We start from the raw sequence: 17,397 nt of genomic DNA, 5'->3' as shown, positions 1-17,397 counted from the left end.
ATCGAAATTAAGAAAATTTCCCGAAGCAACACCGCACCCGCGGTAGAAATTCGACCGCACCCACGGTCCATGATAATCGAATTTAAGAAAGTCTTCCGAAGCCTCACTGCACCCGCGGTGCAATTTGGTGCGCACCCGCGGTCTTCTTGACAATTCCGTGTCAAATTTGCTAGTTATCTTAATTAATGCTTTCTACACTACTTTTCTAGCATTTTATTAATTATATAATGCTTGTAATCACTAGGAACAAAATAATTGATGATATAAAACACATTGTTGGAGATTTTCTCTCAATATTCAAGGCTTTTAGCTTTGGTTCTTCACAAAATCAAACTTATCAAAGATTTCATCTTTGTGGCGTTTGTCGATTGTTTTTCGCTCGGATTGTCAAAACAAGATCTTTGAGGTTCGTTTGAAATTAAATTGTTATCCTCGTTGATATTTGTTGCTAAGTTATAATCGCTTAGAGGTGAATATCACAATTTGTTAGTTGTTTCAAAAGATCGGGACAACATAATCGATCCTTGTTTGTTATTGAATTGAGGGTGCGACTTCAATATTCATGCTTGCTTTTCATTCGTACGAGGTTTCGTATCAGATTCATAACAGACAAATGAAGTAGGAATACCTTTCTTTTCAAGTCAGTCCTTAAATTTATCGCAATCCTTCTTCATGTGTCCCGTCTTTTTACAGAAAAAACACTTGGATTCTTTCTTAATGTCAGGTTGAGGTGAAATTATTCCTTTCCCTTTTCCCTTGACTTTGGCTTGCTTCTTATACTTTCCTTGTGTAGTCATAAAGACATTATCACTTGTTTCCATCAATAACCTTCCTTCCTCTTGAACACACATGGTCATTAATTCATTAATTGACCATTTATCCTTATGTGTGTTGTAGGAAATTTTGAAGGGTCCATATTGCTGTGGAAGAATGCATAAAATGTAGTGCACAAGAAAAATCTCAGACATTTCCACTTCAAGTGTCTTGAGCCGAGCTGCTATGTCCCGCATCTTCATGATGTGCTCTCGCACACCTCTCACACTGGTGAGCCTTAATGAAGAGAATTCCATTATTAGGGTACTGGCAAGTGCTTTATCTAAAGACTGAAATTGTTCATCAATAGCTTTCAGTAATTCTCTGACATTATTATGCTGATCGACAGAACCACGCATACCAGCAGTGATTTTGGTCTTTATGAACATTACGCAAAGTCGATTAGATCGCTCCCATTTTTCATAAAGATCAACATCATCCGAAATGTTGTTTTCAGTAATAGCAGATGGTTCGTCTTTCCGTATAGCATAAGCAATATTCATCCACCTCAATTGAAGAAGAAATCCTTTTTTCCATATTTTATAGTTATCGCCCTTTAGTTCGAGAATGTCACATTTCATATCAGAAAAACCCGTTGGTTGCATAACTGCACAAAATATCATATGCTTAAAATTTTGAGACAATATCATGTCTTACTAATGTAATTCATGTTTTAAAAATCTAGTGACATAAAATTTGCCTGTGGGCTAAAATTTTAATTCAATAAGATTTTTCTGTAACTTTATGATAACTATCAAAATATATTTTCCTTAACTCATGTGGGTAAATTTAAAAAAATATAATATGATATTTTAACCTAATTAGTTATATAAATATAATAAAAATCCATGTGGGGTAAAATTTTATTATGTTTATATAATTAATTACAATTGATGTCCATTATGTGATCCAAATCCACTTAATGCATAATTTTTCATAATTAAGGATGTTGTGGCTAGTCCTCAATTATTTTGAAATTATACAGTTCACCGGACAAAAATTTTGACTTTTCTTAATGCTTTATATAATAATTATTTAATAACATAATCAACATTTTCCAATAGTGCTCCTAGGAAAGATAGGTAGTGCTAAGGCCCTTTAAATACCTAACTCCTAGTCAGAGCAACATTCCTCAGGGAGACCAGTGGCTAGTCAAGACAGTTTAAACCGATCTATGAAGAACTCCCTCAGATTGTGTTTTCTCATGTTATCTTATAATTATTATTCACTTTAATTATCCACATTTATGTGAATCTTTATAAACTAAAATTTTTTTCATTAAATAACTTTATATTCATATTTTTACTTAATATGAACAAATACGTTCCCCATCAGTTTTTCTCTTCAATTAGAGTAGTGATAAAGTGAGGATCACATTTACGTGAATATATATATATATATATATATATATATATATATATATATATATGTTAAACATTATCCTTAAAAAAAAAATCACCTCCGTTAACCAATTAAAAAAAATAATTAACATATATTAAAAATTCAAATTTTCTTCACCATGCACCAAGTCATCCTGCAATGCATTTATTATAGTACGTAAATGGGGGCAACCTTCATAATGTGAGAGTCAGATTGTGTCTAGCTCAAATGTTGTGATTTTGCATCCATATATTATTATAATAATAATATCAATGTCAGAACAACTATTCATGCATTTGAAAAAACCAACGAAATGTTGACATTAAATGCTTCATATCATTAAGTTGAATTCTGAATACATTATTGAATTCAACCTCAAAGTTATCTTCAACCTCCCGAGAGTTCATAATTTTCAGAAATCTTCCTCATGAAAATTTCTTTTCTCAAAAAATTTTCAAAATTCAGAAAACTTTATTCAATTTTCAAGATCTCATCCGATAATTCCGAAGTGCAACGTGAAGAAATTTTTAGGTACATAAACTTTCTTAAAGTTCATGATATCCGAAAAATGAAAACAAATTTCAAGGCAGATGTATCATGGCTCTGATACCAAATGTTAGAGATTTTTCTCAAAATCATGTTTTTACGTATACATGAACATGATATACAATTTGCGGAAGCTTATTCGAGAATTACCTCCGGCCATTAAAATTTTTTTATTTCTCTGCTTTTCCTCTCGGTTGAAGCCTTCTAAGCACTGCACGCTCTCTTTAGATGGTGTATATTTCTTATGAGGTGTGTGTGCTTAGGGACCTCAATCGTCTCTATTTATAGGCATCTTATACCATCAACGAAAAAAATAAGGAGTCTGAATGTCAAAAGACCAGGAATGAAGTTCTTTAAAGCAAGCCCCAGCTTTTCAAAAAAAAAATAATAAAGAAAAACTCATATGTAAGCAATGGCCGTCGCCAATTCCTACATGATATTTCTTTTAACATGTGTCATATTTCTTACATTTGTAACACATGCAGATGTGTTACAGGGATTAATTATATTTATGATTAGTGAATTGACTGACCAAACATTAATGACAACAAGCTGAATTCACATTGTTATTATTATACATAAATGTAGTGACATTATACATAAGCAACTAAATAATCGATTTTTCGATTAAAACATACAATGCAAAATAGATAATGGAAAGAATACTTAACCATCAGAGATTCAAATCTGGAATTACTACAAAGGTCGATGTTAGCCTTCGTAGGATTGCGGTTCTTCGATTTATCTGTTATTTCTCCTAACTATAGCCCTTCACTCTAATTACTTGGGAGAAATTTTTAATCCAATGGTTCTAAAATGTGAAGAATGATATTTACGAGAGGAAATCACGACTGAGAATAATTTGGTAACAAATTAAAAACTTGATGGATGAATTCAGCAGTCAAGAAAGACGAGGGAAGAAAAGAAAAAACGACAAACATGATGGACGAAAATAGGTATTATCCTTATATTTATAATACATTACGCTTACATAAAATAGAAAGGAAGAAAAACAAAGAGCCCAACCCAAACCCATTTCTCATAACAGTCATTGCCGCCACCTTGAAGCCGCCAAATAAACGCCGTTCTACACATGAAAATGAGAGATTTTATTGCCCATGTTATAAGCTTCATTTCAAGCCTTGGATAGACGAATTTGTCCAAGAGATCGAGTTGGCTGAGCTCTGTTTATGACTGCATCTGCGCGGATTCTGTTGATATATCATTTTCTCGCACCCAAGATACAGTGGAAGTCCTAAAATTTTGTTTCGACTCTTGAAAAGTTAATTGGGAGTCGTATGAATTAATCATTCATACGGTGTTTAGATTGTACATGTGCGTTTCAAACGCTGGATACCAAACCAGTACAGGATTAGCGGAGCTGGTCTTTCTTGTATATCCTTACGAACAGATCTCTCTCATTGTGAAGACCATGCACCAGCCGAAATCACTCCATGCACCAGCCGAAATCACTCCAGCCGAAATCAAGCCATCGGCGTCATTCATGGAGCCATCAACGCGGCGTCATTCAGGGAGCCATCAACGCGGCGTCATTCAGGGAGCGACTGGAGCCTACCTTGTAGAAGGTTTTCTCGTGCCTATATAAAGGAGGGCTCCTCATTCGAATTGGCATCCACTCTCGAAATCCTCTCTAGCAACGCTGTAGTCTCGAAGCTCTTCGCCCTCTAGAAGCTCTGCCGCAATCTCGCCGTTCGTGTTTACGTTTCTTTGAGCAATCGAAATACTGTAAGTGGTTTTTGCTACTATTTCAATTGGCATAATATTTTCGAAATATATTATTCGAAATAAGTGGGTTCTTGACTACTATTTTCGAAATAGCTATGACTTTGAAAATTATATCGGCATGATATATTCGTTCTACGTCGTATGTAACCTTTCTTGGAAATTTCGTTCATTGAAAGTATGTTGAGTATTTGTAAAGCACTGTAATGATTCGACTTAGAAATGGTAAAGGAAATTCCGAACTTTGAAATCTTTGTTTAGGCCCTGATGCGGTGGGTTATAATAACCGTTCCTTTGGCCTCACCCCTTAGAGGAGTAACATATAGGGGACTGATCAGTTAAAAACCATCGAAAATGAGATGATTTCAGTGCTGTATCCGTTTTCTTTTATTTCGACATACTAAATATTGACATTGTGATAATTCGTTTATATGTATAACCTCGATATTTTTCGTGCACGATTGGCCCCCATTTACTGAGTATTTCCCCCCAAAATACTCACCCCTTACCTCCCCTCCCAGATAAGAATGAGAAGCAAATTGAGGATGAGGAGCAAGAATACTTTTGGGGATGGTGAAGAGCAGTCTATTTCGTGATCGATTGATTATTCAGTCTTATGATTTCAGTATTATGTATTTACGATTTCAGTATTATGTATTTTCGCTTCCGCATTTTATTTCTATCGCATTGTAAAGACGATCATTGGCTATGAAAAAGACTGGTTATTTTGATCTACTACGAGGCTTGTTGTTTTACAATTATGTGATTGCGAGATAACGCCGGTGTCGACTAACCCCGGTCTCGGGGCGTGACATTTAAGTGGTATCAGAGCAGCCAGGTTCATAATCCGGTTGGGAAAGGAAAATGTTCAAAAAAATTTTCGGTGGAATTTTATAAATCGGCCAATGCTATCCCCTCCGAAACGGCCCAACGATCAAGACTCCCGACCCTATCGGGAGCCCCAGCGAAAAATCGCGAAATTCCTTCGTTTAAGCCTCCGAAACCTCGATTTTGCCGTTTTAGGAAGGTTTCGTAACTCCTATAACTTTTCGTAGGAAACTCCGAATTTGATTCCGTCAACTGTTCTGGAATCCTCTCGACATATGCTTCGAACCCATATGTCTATCTCGAAACTTTCCATTTTTGGAAATTTTCGAAAAGTTTTCTTTATTTTCCGTTACTTGACTCTATACGACTTTGACATTTTTATTCTGGCCTATTTTTGATATTCTGAGCATTTCTCTTCTTTTTCCAGGAAATGGCTCGCACACGTTTGACTGCCCGTAAGAGTGTAGCTTCGATTACCCATAGAGAGACGTTCCAACTAGACAGTCCCCGACCTCGCCCGCGCGCCCAGTCCCTTCTACATTTAGATGAGTTGGCTCCAGCACTCCACGATAGGATGGTTAGGAGGCTGAGAGCTAGCAATCTGCAGAGGAGGAAGCAAGTGGAGGATCTGACTGCCAAGCTATTGGCAACAGAAAAGAGGATCGATCAGGTATATGAGATGTTCCAACTCGTTAATGAAGATAACGGCGAACTGCGAGAGTCGTTACAACTGACGAGGGGCCAAACCAAACGAACTATGGACGAATTGGACCGACGTACCGTAGAATTGGCTGAAGCTCGTCACGCACGGGTGAGAGATAAGGAAAGAATGGAAGAATCGTGGAAGGTGGTCATGCAATTATCAGAAAATAACCAAAGACTATCAAGGGAGATAGACGAAAGGAAGGCAAGGGAGAAGGCACTCATCCAGAAGGATCAAGCAAACTGCGCGCGTGCAAAGAATGAGTTGGACGACGCGATAGGGAAGATTCTGACTCATAGGGAACAGATTGCTGAATTAGAATCGGAGAATCAAAGTCTGCAGATGCAGCTGGCAGAGTTTTTAGACCCGGAGATGCCGGAGGAGGATTCTGAGGAGGAAGAAGCCCCACCTGACGTAGCTGTGGGGAATGGAGAGATATCAGATTAGGATATTTTAGTGAACCCTTTTTTAGTTTATTTCCGTTGTCGCCATTTTCCATTCCAATAAATTCTCATTCAGTTGTTTATGTTTATTTGAGAAATCAATAAAAGTTGTTATTTCGATTACTTGTTGGCATCAATTTATTTTCGCACAAATTATTCAATGCATTCTATCAAATTGTGCAACAAATATCTTAGAAACTTGTACGCTTGTAGGAAATGGCCGGAAGACCTCCACGAGCCAATCGCAACCCACGGTACGCCAACAACCACAATGACAATAATGAGAATCCGAATCCTGACGGAAATCCACCGCCACCACCTCCTAGAATGGGCCTGAGCCAAGCAGATTTGATGGCTATAGCCACCATAGTGGCAACAACTATCCAGGGCTTGGGAAACCCCAACGGTAACGGTAATCAGCAGCCTCAACCACCACCGGCACAGAATGGAATCAAGTACCATTACGAGTCCCTTCGTAAGAACCGTTGCCCAGTGTTCAAGGGAGACGCCGACCCTGAAAGTAGCCAGAACTGGTTGAAAAGTGTGGAAACCCAGCTGCGATTATTAGAGATACCCGAGGCACTCAAAGTAGATGTAATAACACCATTCCTGGAAGATAAGGCGAGCAAGTGGTGGGAAACAGTCTCACCTACCCTGACAGCCGCCGGAGCAATCACTTGGCGACAATTCAGAGATGTCTTTCTCAAACAATATTTCCCAGCAGAAGTCAGACTACAGAAATTGAGTGAGTTTGAGAACTTCTCGCAAACTCCAGACATGTCAGTGGTAGATTACACCTCCCGATTCAATGACCTTGGAACTTATGCCCCGACAATCATGGCAGATGGGGTTCTGAAAATGCACAGATACAAAAAGGGATTGAGCAGCCGTATTCAGTCATCCTTAGCAGTTTACCAACCTACGAGCTTTGCGGATTTGATGGGAGCAGCAATAAGAGCTGAGACAGACATCAAGCGTCGGGAGGACGAGAACAGGAATAAACGGCCTCTTACTGGACAGCCATCTCAAGGGAAGCCACCATTCAAGAGACCAAATCAGTCCAACGGGTCATTCAAAGGTACCTCGTCCCACTCAACTTACCAAGAACCAAAGATGTGTCCCAAATGTAATAACCGTCATTCTGGAGAATGCCATAGACAGACAGGAGCATGTTTCAATTGTGGGAAATTAGGGCATCGAATCGCTAATTGTCCCGAGCCATTGAAGAGAGGCACCAAGCCTAATGCTGACGCTAACCCCAACAAGCCAAGGGAAAATAAGCCCAACGCTCGTGTGTTTGCAATAACCCAAGAAGAAGCAGATGATGCAAATGATGTCGTGGCAGGTACTATTTTTGTCAATGAAATGCTAGCTTATGTGTTGTTTGACAGTGGTGCTACTCATTCATTCATATCTAAAAGATTCACTAAGAAACTAGGGCTTACACCTGAATTACTAGTTGAACCATTTAGAGTAGCGACTCCTACTAGTAAGACAGTCGAAACACATAGAGTGCACCGAAAGTGTAAAATTTGTATCCATGAGCAACTATTCCAGGCAGAATTGATACAACTAAACATGGTGGAGTTTGACGTCATCTTAGGAATGGATTGGTTAGCAAGAAATAACGCGATGGTCGATTGCAAGGGAAAGAGTGTCAGACTCCGAACCTCGGACCAAAGAGAGGTCGTGTATCATGGCAAATCCAAGGAACGGAAGTCACTTCTTTCCGCATCCCAAGCATGGAAAGCCGTGAAATCCGGAGCAGATATCTATCTAGCAATGATTAACGTAGTGAAGGAGGAGATTGAACTTAAACCAGGGGATATCCCTATCGTACGAGAATTCCCAGACGTCTTTCCGGAAGAACTACCAGGGACAATCCCGGATCGTGAAATTGAGTTTGAAATCAACTTAGTGCCCGAAGCAGCACCCATCTCCAAGGCACCATACAGAATGGCACCAGCTGAACTTAAAGAGCTAAAAGAACAACTTCAAGAATTGCTTGACAAAAGGCAGATTCGACCAAGTGCGTCTCCATGGGGAGCTCCAGTACTTTTTGTCAAGAAGAAAGATGGGAGCATGAGACTGTACATTGACTATAGGGAATTGAATAAGATCACTATCAAGAACAAGTACCCTCTTCCGAGAATAGACGACCTGTTTGATCAGCTTAAGGGAGCCACAGTATTTTCCAAATTGGATTTGAGAACGGGCTACCACCAATTGAAGGTCAGGGCTGAAGAACGCACCAGCAGCCTTTATGGACCTAATGACAGAGTATTCAAGCCGTTCCTGGACCGGTTCATAGTGGTATTCATCGATGACATCCTTGTCTACTCTCCTAGCAAAGAAGATCACGAAGAGCATCTCCGCCTCACCCTACAAACTTTAAGGGAGAAAGAACTCTATGCCAAGTTCAAGAAATGCGAATTCTGGCTAAGCAGTGTGTCCTTTTTAGGGCATGTGATATCGGAAGCAGGAGTATCAGTAGATCCAAAGAAAGTGGAGTCAATTCTAGATTGGCCGAAACCGAGAAACGCCACAGACATTAGGAGTTTTCTTGGATTGGCAGGCTATTACAGGAAATTCGTTGAAGGATTCTCTTCCATAGCCATACCATTAACAAGGCTTACTCAAAAGAATTCTAAATTCATTTGGGATGACAACTGCGAGAAAAGTTTTCAGACATTGAAAGAAAAGCTCGCGTCTACACCAGTGTTAGTCTTGCCCACGGAAGATGAGGATTTCACCATCTACAGTGACGCATCGAAGGAAGGGTTGGGATGTGTACTCATGCAAGAAGGAAGAGTGATTGCCTATGCATCAAGGCAGTTGAAGCCGCATGAACGAAATTATCCCACTCATGACCTCGAACTGGCAGCAGTCGTCTTTGCTTTGAAGATATGGAGACATTATCTCTATGGCTCCAAGTGCGAAATCTTCACAGACCACCAGAGCCTCAAATACTTGTTCACCCAAAAGGAATTGAATATGAGGCAAAGACGATGGATTGAGCTGTTGAAGGATTATGACTTGACTATAAGCTACCATCCAGGCAAGGCAAACAAAGTAGCTGATGCTTTGAGTCGGAGGAATATGGGTAAGGTTACCTTAGCTGCACTCTCCGCTCAACCATGTCTGCGAGAAATCGTCAAGTTGAACCAGGATCGAGACCCAGTTCTAGTAAAACTTAAGGAACAAGCTAAGGAAGCAAAGTCTCAAGATACTCAGATCGACGACAAAGGAGTCCTTTGGATGAAAGGACGATTGTGCGTACCAGACGTGGATAACCTTCGAAAAGAAGTAATGTCAGAAGCACATAAGTCGAATTTTTCAGTTCATCCTGGCAGTACCAAGATGTACCAAGACTTAAAGAAGAATTTCTGGTGGAGTGGAATAAAAAAGGATGTTGCGATATTTGTTTCCAAATGTCTTGTGTGCCAACAGGTCAAAGCTGAGCACCAAAGGCCTGGGGGACTTCTTCAACCTCTAGAAATTCCAGAATGGAAATGGGAACACATCTCCATGGACTTTGTGGTTGGGCTACCAAAGTCTAGACAAAGCCATGATGGCATCTGGGTAATCGTAGACAGACTCACCAAATCTGCGCACTTCTTACCAGTCCGCATGAACTATAATTTGGACAAGCTAGCCACGTTGTACATGAATAATATCGTACGATTACATGGAGTCCCAGTCAGCATATTGTCAGACAGAGACCCGAGGTTTTTATCTCGTTTTTGGAAAAGTTTTCAACAAGCCATGGGAACTAAGGTCACCCTCAGTACGGCCTACCACCCTCAGACCGATGGTCAAACAGAGAGGACAATTCAAACTTTAGAAGACATGCTGAGAGCATGTGCCCTAGACTTTAGCGGTAATTGGAGTGAACATCTGCCTCTGATTGAGTTTTCTTACAATAACAGTTTTCACAGCAGCATCGGAATGGCGCCGTATGAAGCTCTGTATGGGCGAAAATGTCGGTCACCACTATATTGGGATGAAGTAGGAGAAAAGGCCATCACTGGACCCGAATTGATCCAAGAAACAGTGGATAAAATCGCTATAATCAAGGAGAGACTCAAAGTTGCCCAAGATCGACAGAAAAGTTGGGCTGACTTGAAAAGAAGACCAGTGGAATTCATAGCGGGAGACAAAGCATACTTGAAAGTATCACCAATGAAAGGTGTGGTTCGATTCAACAAACCCGGGAAACTGAACCCTAGATATGTTGGACCTTTTGAAATTCTAGGGAAAGTGGGGACACTTGCATACAGATTGGCACTCCCACCGAGTATGTCTAGAATCCATAATGTTTTCCATGTGTCACAACTAAGAAGATATGTTTCGGATCCAAGCCACATCCTCGAAGCTGAACCACTCTTAATCGAGGGAGACTTGAATGAAGGCCTTACTTATAAGGAAGTCCCGATCAGAATTGTGGATGCCAAGGACCAAGTGCTAAGACGACGAACGATCCCATACGTCAAAGTACAATGGTCCAATCACACCGAAAGAGAAGCCACTTGGGAACTCGAAAAGAAAATGAGAAACCATTACCCTTACCTTTTCGAAGGACAAGAGGATCCAAGTTTCGAGGACGAAACTTACATTAAGGAGGGGAGAATGTGAAGACCATGCACCAGCCGAAATCACTCCATGCACCAGCCGAAATCACTCCAGCCGAAATCAAGCCATCGGCGTCATTCATGGAGCCATCAACGCGGCGTCATTCATGGAGCCGTCAACGCGGCGTCATTCAGGGAGCGACTGGAGCCTACCTTGTAGAAGGTTTTCTTGTGCCTATATAAAGGAGGGCTCCTCATTCGAATTGGCATCCACTCTCGAAATCCTCTCTAGCAACGCTGTAGTCTCGAAGCTCTTCGCCCTCTAGAAGCTCTGCCGCAATCTCGCCGTTCGTGTTTACGTTTCTTTGAGCAATCGAAATACTGTAAGTGGTTTTTGCTACTATTTCAATTGGCATAATATTTTCGAAATATATTATTCGAAATAAGTGGGTTCTTGACTACTATTTTCGAAATAGCTATGACTTTGAAAATTATATCGGCATGATATATTCGTTCTACGTCGTATGTAACCTTTCTTGGAAATTTCGTTCATTGAAAGTATGTTGAGTATTTGTAAAGCACTGTAATGATTCGACTTAGAAATGGTAAAGGAAATTCCGAACTTTGAAATCTTTGTTTAGGCCCTGATGCGGTGGGTTATAATAACCGTTCCTTTGGCCTCACCCCTTAGAGGAGTAACATATAGGGGACTGATCAGTTAAAAACCATCGAAAATGAGATGATTTCAGTGCTGTATCCGTTTTCTTTTATTTCGACATACTAAATATTGACATTGTGATAATTCGTTTATATGTATAACCTCGATATTTTTCGTGCACGATTGGCCCCCATTTACTGAGTATTTCCCCCCAAAATACTCACCCCTTACCTCCCCTCCTAGATAAGAATGAGAAGCAAATTGAGGATGAGGAGCAAGAATACTTTTGGGGATGGTGAAGAGCAGTCTATTTCGTGATCGATTGATTATTCAGTCTTATGATTTCAGTATTATGTATTTACGATTTCAGTATTATGTATTTTCGCTTCCGCATTTTATTTCTATCGCATTGTAAAGACGATCATTGGCTATGAAAAAGACTGGTTATTTTGATCTACTACGAGGCTTGTTGTTTTACAATTATGTGATTGCGAGATAACGCCGGTGTCGACTAACCCCGGTCTCGGGGCGTGACATTTAAGTGGTATCAGAGCAGCCAGGTTCATAATCCGGTTGGGAAAGGAAAATGTTCAAAAAAATTTTCGGTGGAATTTTATAAATCGGCCAATGCTATCCCCTCCGAAACGGCCCAACGATCAAGTTAGAGCCCGGGTCCCCACAAAAATTGTGTGGCTGCCATGGCCCAAAAAAATCACAATTTATTTTTAAAAAATCACAATTTATTTATTTTTTAAAAAAATAATTAGACATAACGTTGGGATTTGATTTGGTTAGGGGGTGGTTTAAAATTTGATAACCCTTATGTTTTTCTATGATATATAAAGTTAGAAATATGTAATCTTGGTTCGCTCTTTTCGGGGTAATAATCGATGAACTCGATCCGAGCACAACGTTAAACACAATTAGGTGAAACCTCGTTTTCTAAATTATAACACAATTATTGATAATAAATACCATGTTTTTCTTTAGTAACCATCAAGTAAATTTAAAATAACTCATATGGAAAACGTCTGAAATATGAGGGGGGAAATGTGAAAAGATATCACAAATTTTTTTTTATGTAACCTAAATGCCTTTTATTTTAGACTTTTTGTTAGTTAATTTATGATCTTAATCTATTAATTTAGATTTTTTTCAATTTTGATCATTTTTCATGAGAGTGATGGCATATCAATAGAAAAAATGCGAATTTGTGCACTGAATATTGGAAATTGACCGATAACATGTTAATAAAAAAACATATATAAATTACAAGACCAAAAATATAATCATCGGGTAAATTTCAACACCGATTTCAGGACGAGAAGCGATTATTCGTGATTGTCAAGAAAAGTCCCCAAAAAATTCGTAACACAGGCTCGGCTTTAATTTTAGAGGCGAGCTTACTTCCTTCTTATATGGTTTAAATTTTAGCAAACATTTATGGATATTCTCCTACTCAAGGGAGGCCAATCTGGGACTGAATCCAATGAGGTTTTTTTTGGGTGAATGAGTAGTCGAATAAATTCTGAGAGAGTCATTCTAATTTTATTATTATGTCAATAAAAAATAAAAACCAAAATTAATCACAATAAAAATTCTATCTCAAAGTCAACCCAAATATAAAGTTTTATCTCAAACTGAAGACATAAAATTCCACTCCAACCCCATAATTCCACCATAAAACTCGACCCCAAATACTAGACCAACCCCATAATTCCAGCATGAAACTCGACCCAACGACGAAAACTCAAACTAAATATGAATTTTTTTTTATTATCTAAATGTAAAAAAACTCGATTCAAAGTAGACTTAAATGTAAAAAAAAATCAATCCAAGCTTGATCGGAATTTAAAAAAATTTGACAAAGATTCGATCCAAATTTTAAAAACTCGACCCATTTATATATTAACGTGGCCCATAATTTCATAACTGTTCTTGACTAAGTCCTACTGTCCTAGCCTGGTAAAACTTTGGCCCATTAGCCCAATTTGAGATGACCCGTTGATCTTAATTATACGACTCCAGTGTCCAACCCTAACACAATTCGTTGCCGTCTCTTCAACACTTCAACCCACATTCAAATTTCCTGTGTTTCGAGGTTGACCAATTCTGTAAGAAAAAAAGGTGAGTTTTGTTTTGTTTTGTTTTGTTTTGTTTTGTTCCAACTTTTGGGAAAATTAGGATTTTGGTTGTGTTGGATTTTAGTAACTTTGATTTTCAGTTAGTAACTCGGATTTTAGCCCTTTACTGGTACTGTACTTTTATTTTGTTTCTTGACTAGCAATGAAGTCAAAGAAGCGCTCAGCGAGGGATAGCAACCAAATGGTTGGTGATTATTTTGTTCATAAACAAAATAATTTTATATTTGCGTAAAGAAAGTAATTTTATTTTGTTTCTTGACTATCGATTTCAGGATAGAGCAATGAAAACAAAGAAGCGCTCAGCGAGGGATTTAATTAGTTATCTTCCATGTGATCATGTTATGGAAAATATTCTTAAGCGCTTAATATTGCGGGATGCTGTGAGGACAAGTATACTATCAAGAGAGTGGAGATATAAATGGGCTACTCTACCAGCTCTTGTTTTATTATTCTCTTCGCAGCTAAAATTATCTGATAACCAAGATTTTAATGATGTTGTAATTAATCAAATACTAATGATTCACCGAGGACCAGTGAAGGAGTTTGAGGTGAGATATATGGATTTAGAAAGTTGTCGTTATCTACCCCAATGGTTCGATCTGTTGTCAAAATATCATCTTCAAAGACTCTTCCTTCATTGGTGGTTAGGACCGAAAGGTTATGGTCGGCTTCCTTCTAATTTTTTTTCTTTCTCTCAATTGAGGTATTTGTATCTTTCAAAATGTGTGCTCAGGCCTCCGTCATCATTCAAAGGGCTTAGTAGTCTTGTCTCCCTTGAATTCGATAATGTTAAAATCAAAACTCATAAGCTCAGTAGCTTAATTTCCAAGTCTCCTTTCCTCGAGCGTGTGGTGATAAGAAACCTTTGCGACAAATTCAAAACCCTTCGGATATGTGCCTCTAAACTTAAAAAATTTCTCTTTCTTGGCATTGCCTCTTCCATTTATTTTGTAAATGTTCCCCTCCTTGAGGAAGTCCATATTGTGTTCAGCGGCAGATCTGATGAAGTACTTCCATATAAAGTGAAACAGGATAATTTTATGAAATCCCTTGCCCAATTATCATCCATCACAAAACTGGTGCTTAATGGTTTTCTCAAGGTAAACGTCCAATTTGATCAGTTTTTTATATGTTCATGTAATGGATCCATTTCTTTCTATATATCTAATCTGAATGAATAGATGGGTTCCTTTGCATCCATTCATTGAATTGTCTTCTTTTACTAGCATTCATCATAATTTAAATGCTACCAAGATTTTTTCTATTTCCGAAGCTGTGCATTTAAAAGTATATATACTTGTATTTTTTTACTTGAGTATTGATATTTATTAATTTATAACAACAAAAGCTTGTTCAAGTATTATCATTGAAACATGGTTTTTGATTACCGAAAGAACCAGGACGAGTTTTTTATTTACATGTTGGATTGGGTACACTCTGATTATTTTGAACTTCGTATCTATCACTTCCTTGTTGGATTCCAGTCGGCGGTGGCAATGGCATTAGACGGAGTATGGCAGAATCTTACCTTTGACATGAATCATTTGAGGATCCTTGGATTGGAAATATCTTCTTATGAACTTGCTGAAGTCAGCTGCGCGATGTGCTTGATTAGAAGCGCCCCTAATTTGGAATCTCTCAATTTTATAGTAAGTGATGTAATCTTGGTCGTGGATTTTTTTGGATATTCTTTTCTAGTTTCCATCTATTATTTATCTCTCGTCGTTTAGATTTCAGCCCATGACATGCAAATATCGACTACCACGCTATTTTTGGTGCGGCAACATGAGCATATCATTTCTTTCAATGGCCTCAAAAAAGTATCGATTTGGTGGCTAGGTTGCAAAGAACCTGATATCGAATTGGTTCAGCTTATTTTTTCTTTTTCCCCAGCACTGGAAAAATTCATTATTTCTCCTAGTTATGAAGGATCCTGTTTATTAGATTACTTAGTTTCAATGCCCAAAGCATCACCAAAAGTCGAAATCGTTTTAGATTATATGGATACAGAGTCAAAAGTTTTCGATTTCATGTCTTCTGTTTGAAAAGGACTCATTTTCTGGTTTGTGACTAGACCGTGAAATTGGGGAATTTAGAATCATTTTTTTAGAGATTTGCATTGATTTTTAACATAATAAAACAAGTCTGGTGGTGCTATTATGTAAGGAGATGTTGTTTCTTCAGCATTAATGTTCTTGCCCATGCTCTTTAACATTCTTTCAGTTCTTGTTTTTATTATAATTCGAGAGTATCTAGTTTTTATGAAAATATAGATATATAAATTAAAGTGTTTAAAATTTTTGTTTTACATAAATTTTATTTTATTTACGAACTATAACATATATATGTTTAATTAGTATATTATAAAACAACGATTAAACTTAAAAATATCAAATTTCTAACTCAGCTATTTCTCCTCCTAATTGTACTATATCATTTTTTTTTAAAAAAATAAACTGATTTGTATTGTAATTAATCCCATAACAGAATATTATAAGTAATATTTGATTATAGTTATCGATATTTTGATTCGTTTTTAAGTTTTCTTTTAAACGAATTTTTTATGGAAAAAAATTCTTAATACTAAAAATATCAATTTCTTATTGAAGTATTAAAATATTGTCAAATTTCAACTTTTATACCATCACTTTTCATTTTATGCACAATGACTTCAGGTAAATTATGTTACCCATATTTTTAATCTTTAATTAAAAAATAAAAATATGTATTTATTTAATTAAAAATTACTTATAATATTCTGTTATATTATAATTATTTTTCCTAGTTCACGCATCGAAGTAGTTTAGTTACAACTTTGATATCCTAAATTTTAGTCCATGTTTTACTTTTTTCTACAAATGTTATAACAAAAGTCGTTTAAATGTGATTAAGCGTGAAAATTAAGCAAAAAACTTCGCTTTGGGAAAAAGTGTGGAAAAACGATTAATCTTTTGGTTGACTATATTAAACATGAAAAACGTAATTTTTTTAAGTTAATTTTTAATTTTTTAATAACTTTAAAGTTTTATTTAAAATAATAAATATTTAATAATATAATTTTTTTTAACAAAAAAGCCCTTAAAGATATCCAATTAAATTTCTCCATGCAATTTCTTTCTTTGCAACTAAGAGATGAAACTTCACCCAACACAAAAGTTTTAATCCAAAAAATTTGTGATTTTGAGACTTGCATTTTTTATAACATGAAAATGTATGCATTTATTCTTAAAATTTATAATTTTAAATGTTATTTAATCTATTAATTAACTTAATACAATTAAAATAATACCAAAATTAAAAAAAGTTTTTTGCGTTTAATCTTGTTCTAAACCTGTTTAAACTTAGGAAGCTCGAAACTTGATCGTGACATTTTGTCATGTTTCGCTCTTTTTAGAATATATCTATATTTAAAAACAGAAATATCATTTCTAGGTAGGTCATATATATGTAAATGTAGCATCACTCTAGTTATATAGGATATTTAGTTAGGACAATATGATGGAGAAAATTGTACTTGATTTTTCTTGGCTACTGTAAGTGAGAATATCACATTTCAACTTTATATCAT

General features: G+C 37.1%; 3 protein-coding genes across 3 annotated transcripts; 2 read left to right on the top strand and 1 right to left on the bottom strand.

Moving 5' to 3' along the window:
• Positions 1–641: 641 nt before the first annotated feature.
• On the bottom strand, positions 642–1,418 carry LOC140818022 (uncharacterized). The gene has a single exon (XM_073177816.1). It carries the CDS (start codon positions 1,416–1,418, stop codon positions 642–644), a length of 777 nt encoding a protein of 258 aa, XP_073033917.1.
• Positions 1,419–6,672: 5,254 nt separating this feature from the next.
• LOC140818021 (uncharacterized) lies at positions 6,673–9,952 on the top strand. The gene is made up of 3 exons (XM_073177815.1): positions 6,673–8,508; positions 8,575–9,818; positions 9,907–9,952. Exons 1-3 carry the CDS (start codon positions 6,673–6,675, stop codon positions 9,950–9,952), a joined length of 3,126 nt encoding a protein of 1,041 aa, XP_073033916.1.
• A 3,791-nt stretch (positions 9,953–13,743) lies between these two features.
• On the top strand, positions 13,744–16,021 carry LOC140818172 (F-box/FBD/LRR-repeat protein At1g13570-like). Its single transcript, XM_073178060.1, has 5 exons — positions 13,744–13,812; positions 13,970–14,013; positions 14,102–14,929; positions 15,314–15,478; positions 15,560–16,021. The coding sequence occupies exons 2-5, from the start codon at positions 13,972–13,974 to the stop codon at positions 15,872–15,874; spliced, it is 1,350 nt and encodes a 449-aa protein (XP_073034161.1). The 5' UTR covers positions 13,744–13,812; positions 13,970–13,971; the 3' UTR covers positions 15,875–16,021.
• Positions 16,022–17,397: the final 1,376 nt, after the last annotated feature.

This window comes from Primulina eburnea, chromosome 17 (genome assembly GCF_022965805.1).
Source record: "Primulina eburnea isolate SZY01 chromosome 17, ASM2296580v1, whole genome shotgun sequence".
Classification (NCBI taxonomy): Eukaryota; Viridiplantae; Streptophyta; class Magnoliopsida; order Lamiales; family Gesneriaceae; genus Primulina; species Primulina eburnea.
The sequence above is the reverse complement of the archived record's forward strand: the minus strand, read 5'-3'. Positions and strand labels throughout refer to the sequence as shown.

What these genes read in the sequence shown, in the direction of transcription:
- LOC140818022 (XM_073177816.1), bottom strand. Translation starts at nt 1,418, where the DNA reads ATGCAACCAACGGGTTTTTCTGATATGAAATGTGACATTCTCGAACTA.
- LOC140818021 (XM_073177815.1), top strand. Translation starts at nt 6,673, where the DNA reads ATGGCCGGAAGACCTCCACGAGCCAATCGCAACCCACGGTACGCCAAC. An exon ending in CGTCTCCATGGGGAGCTCCA is followed by an intron (nt 8,509 to 8,574) that starts GTACTTTTTGTC and finishes GAATTGAATAAG; the next exon opens with ATCACTATCAAGAACAAGTA. An exon ending in CATCCTGGCAGTACCAAGAT is followed by an intron (nt 9,819 to 9,906) that starts GTACCAAGACTT and finishes GTGTGCCAACAG; the next exon opens with GTCAAAGCTGAGCACCAAAG.
- LOC140818172 (XM_073178060.1), top strand. Translation starts at nt 13,972, where the DNA reads ATGAAGTCAAAGAAGCGCTCAGCGAGGGATAGCAACCAAATG. An exon ending in TGCTTAATGGTTTTCTCAAG is followed by an intron (nt 14,930 to 15,313) that starts GTAAACGTCCAA and finishes GTTGGATTCCAG; the next exon opens with TCGGCGGTGGCAATGGCATT. An exon ending in TGGAATCTCTCAATTTTATA is followed by an intron (nt 15,479 to 15,559) that starts GTAAGTGATGTA and finishes CTCGTCGTTTAG; the next exon opens with ATTTCAGCCCATGACATGCA.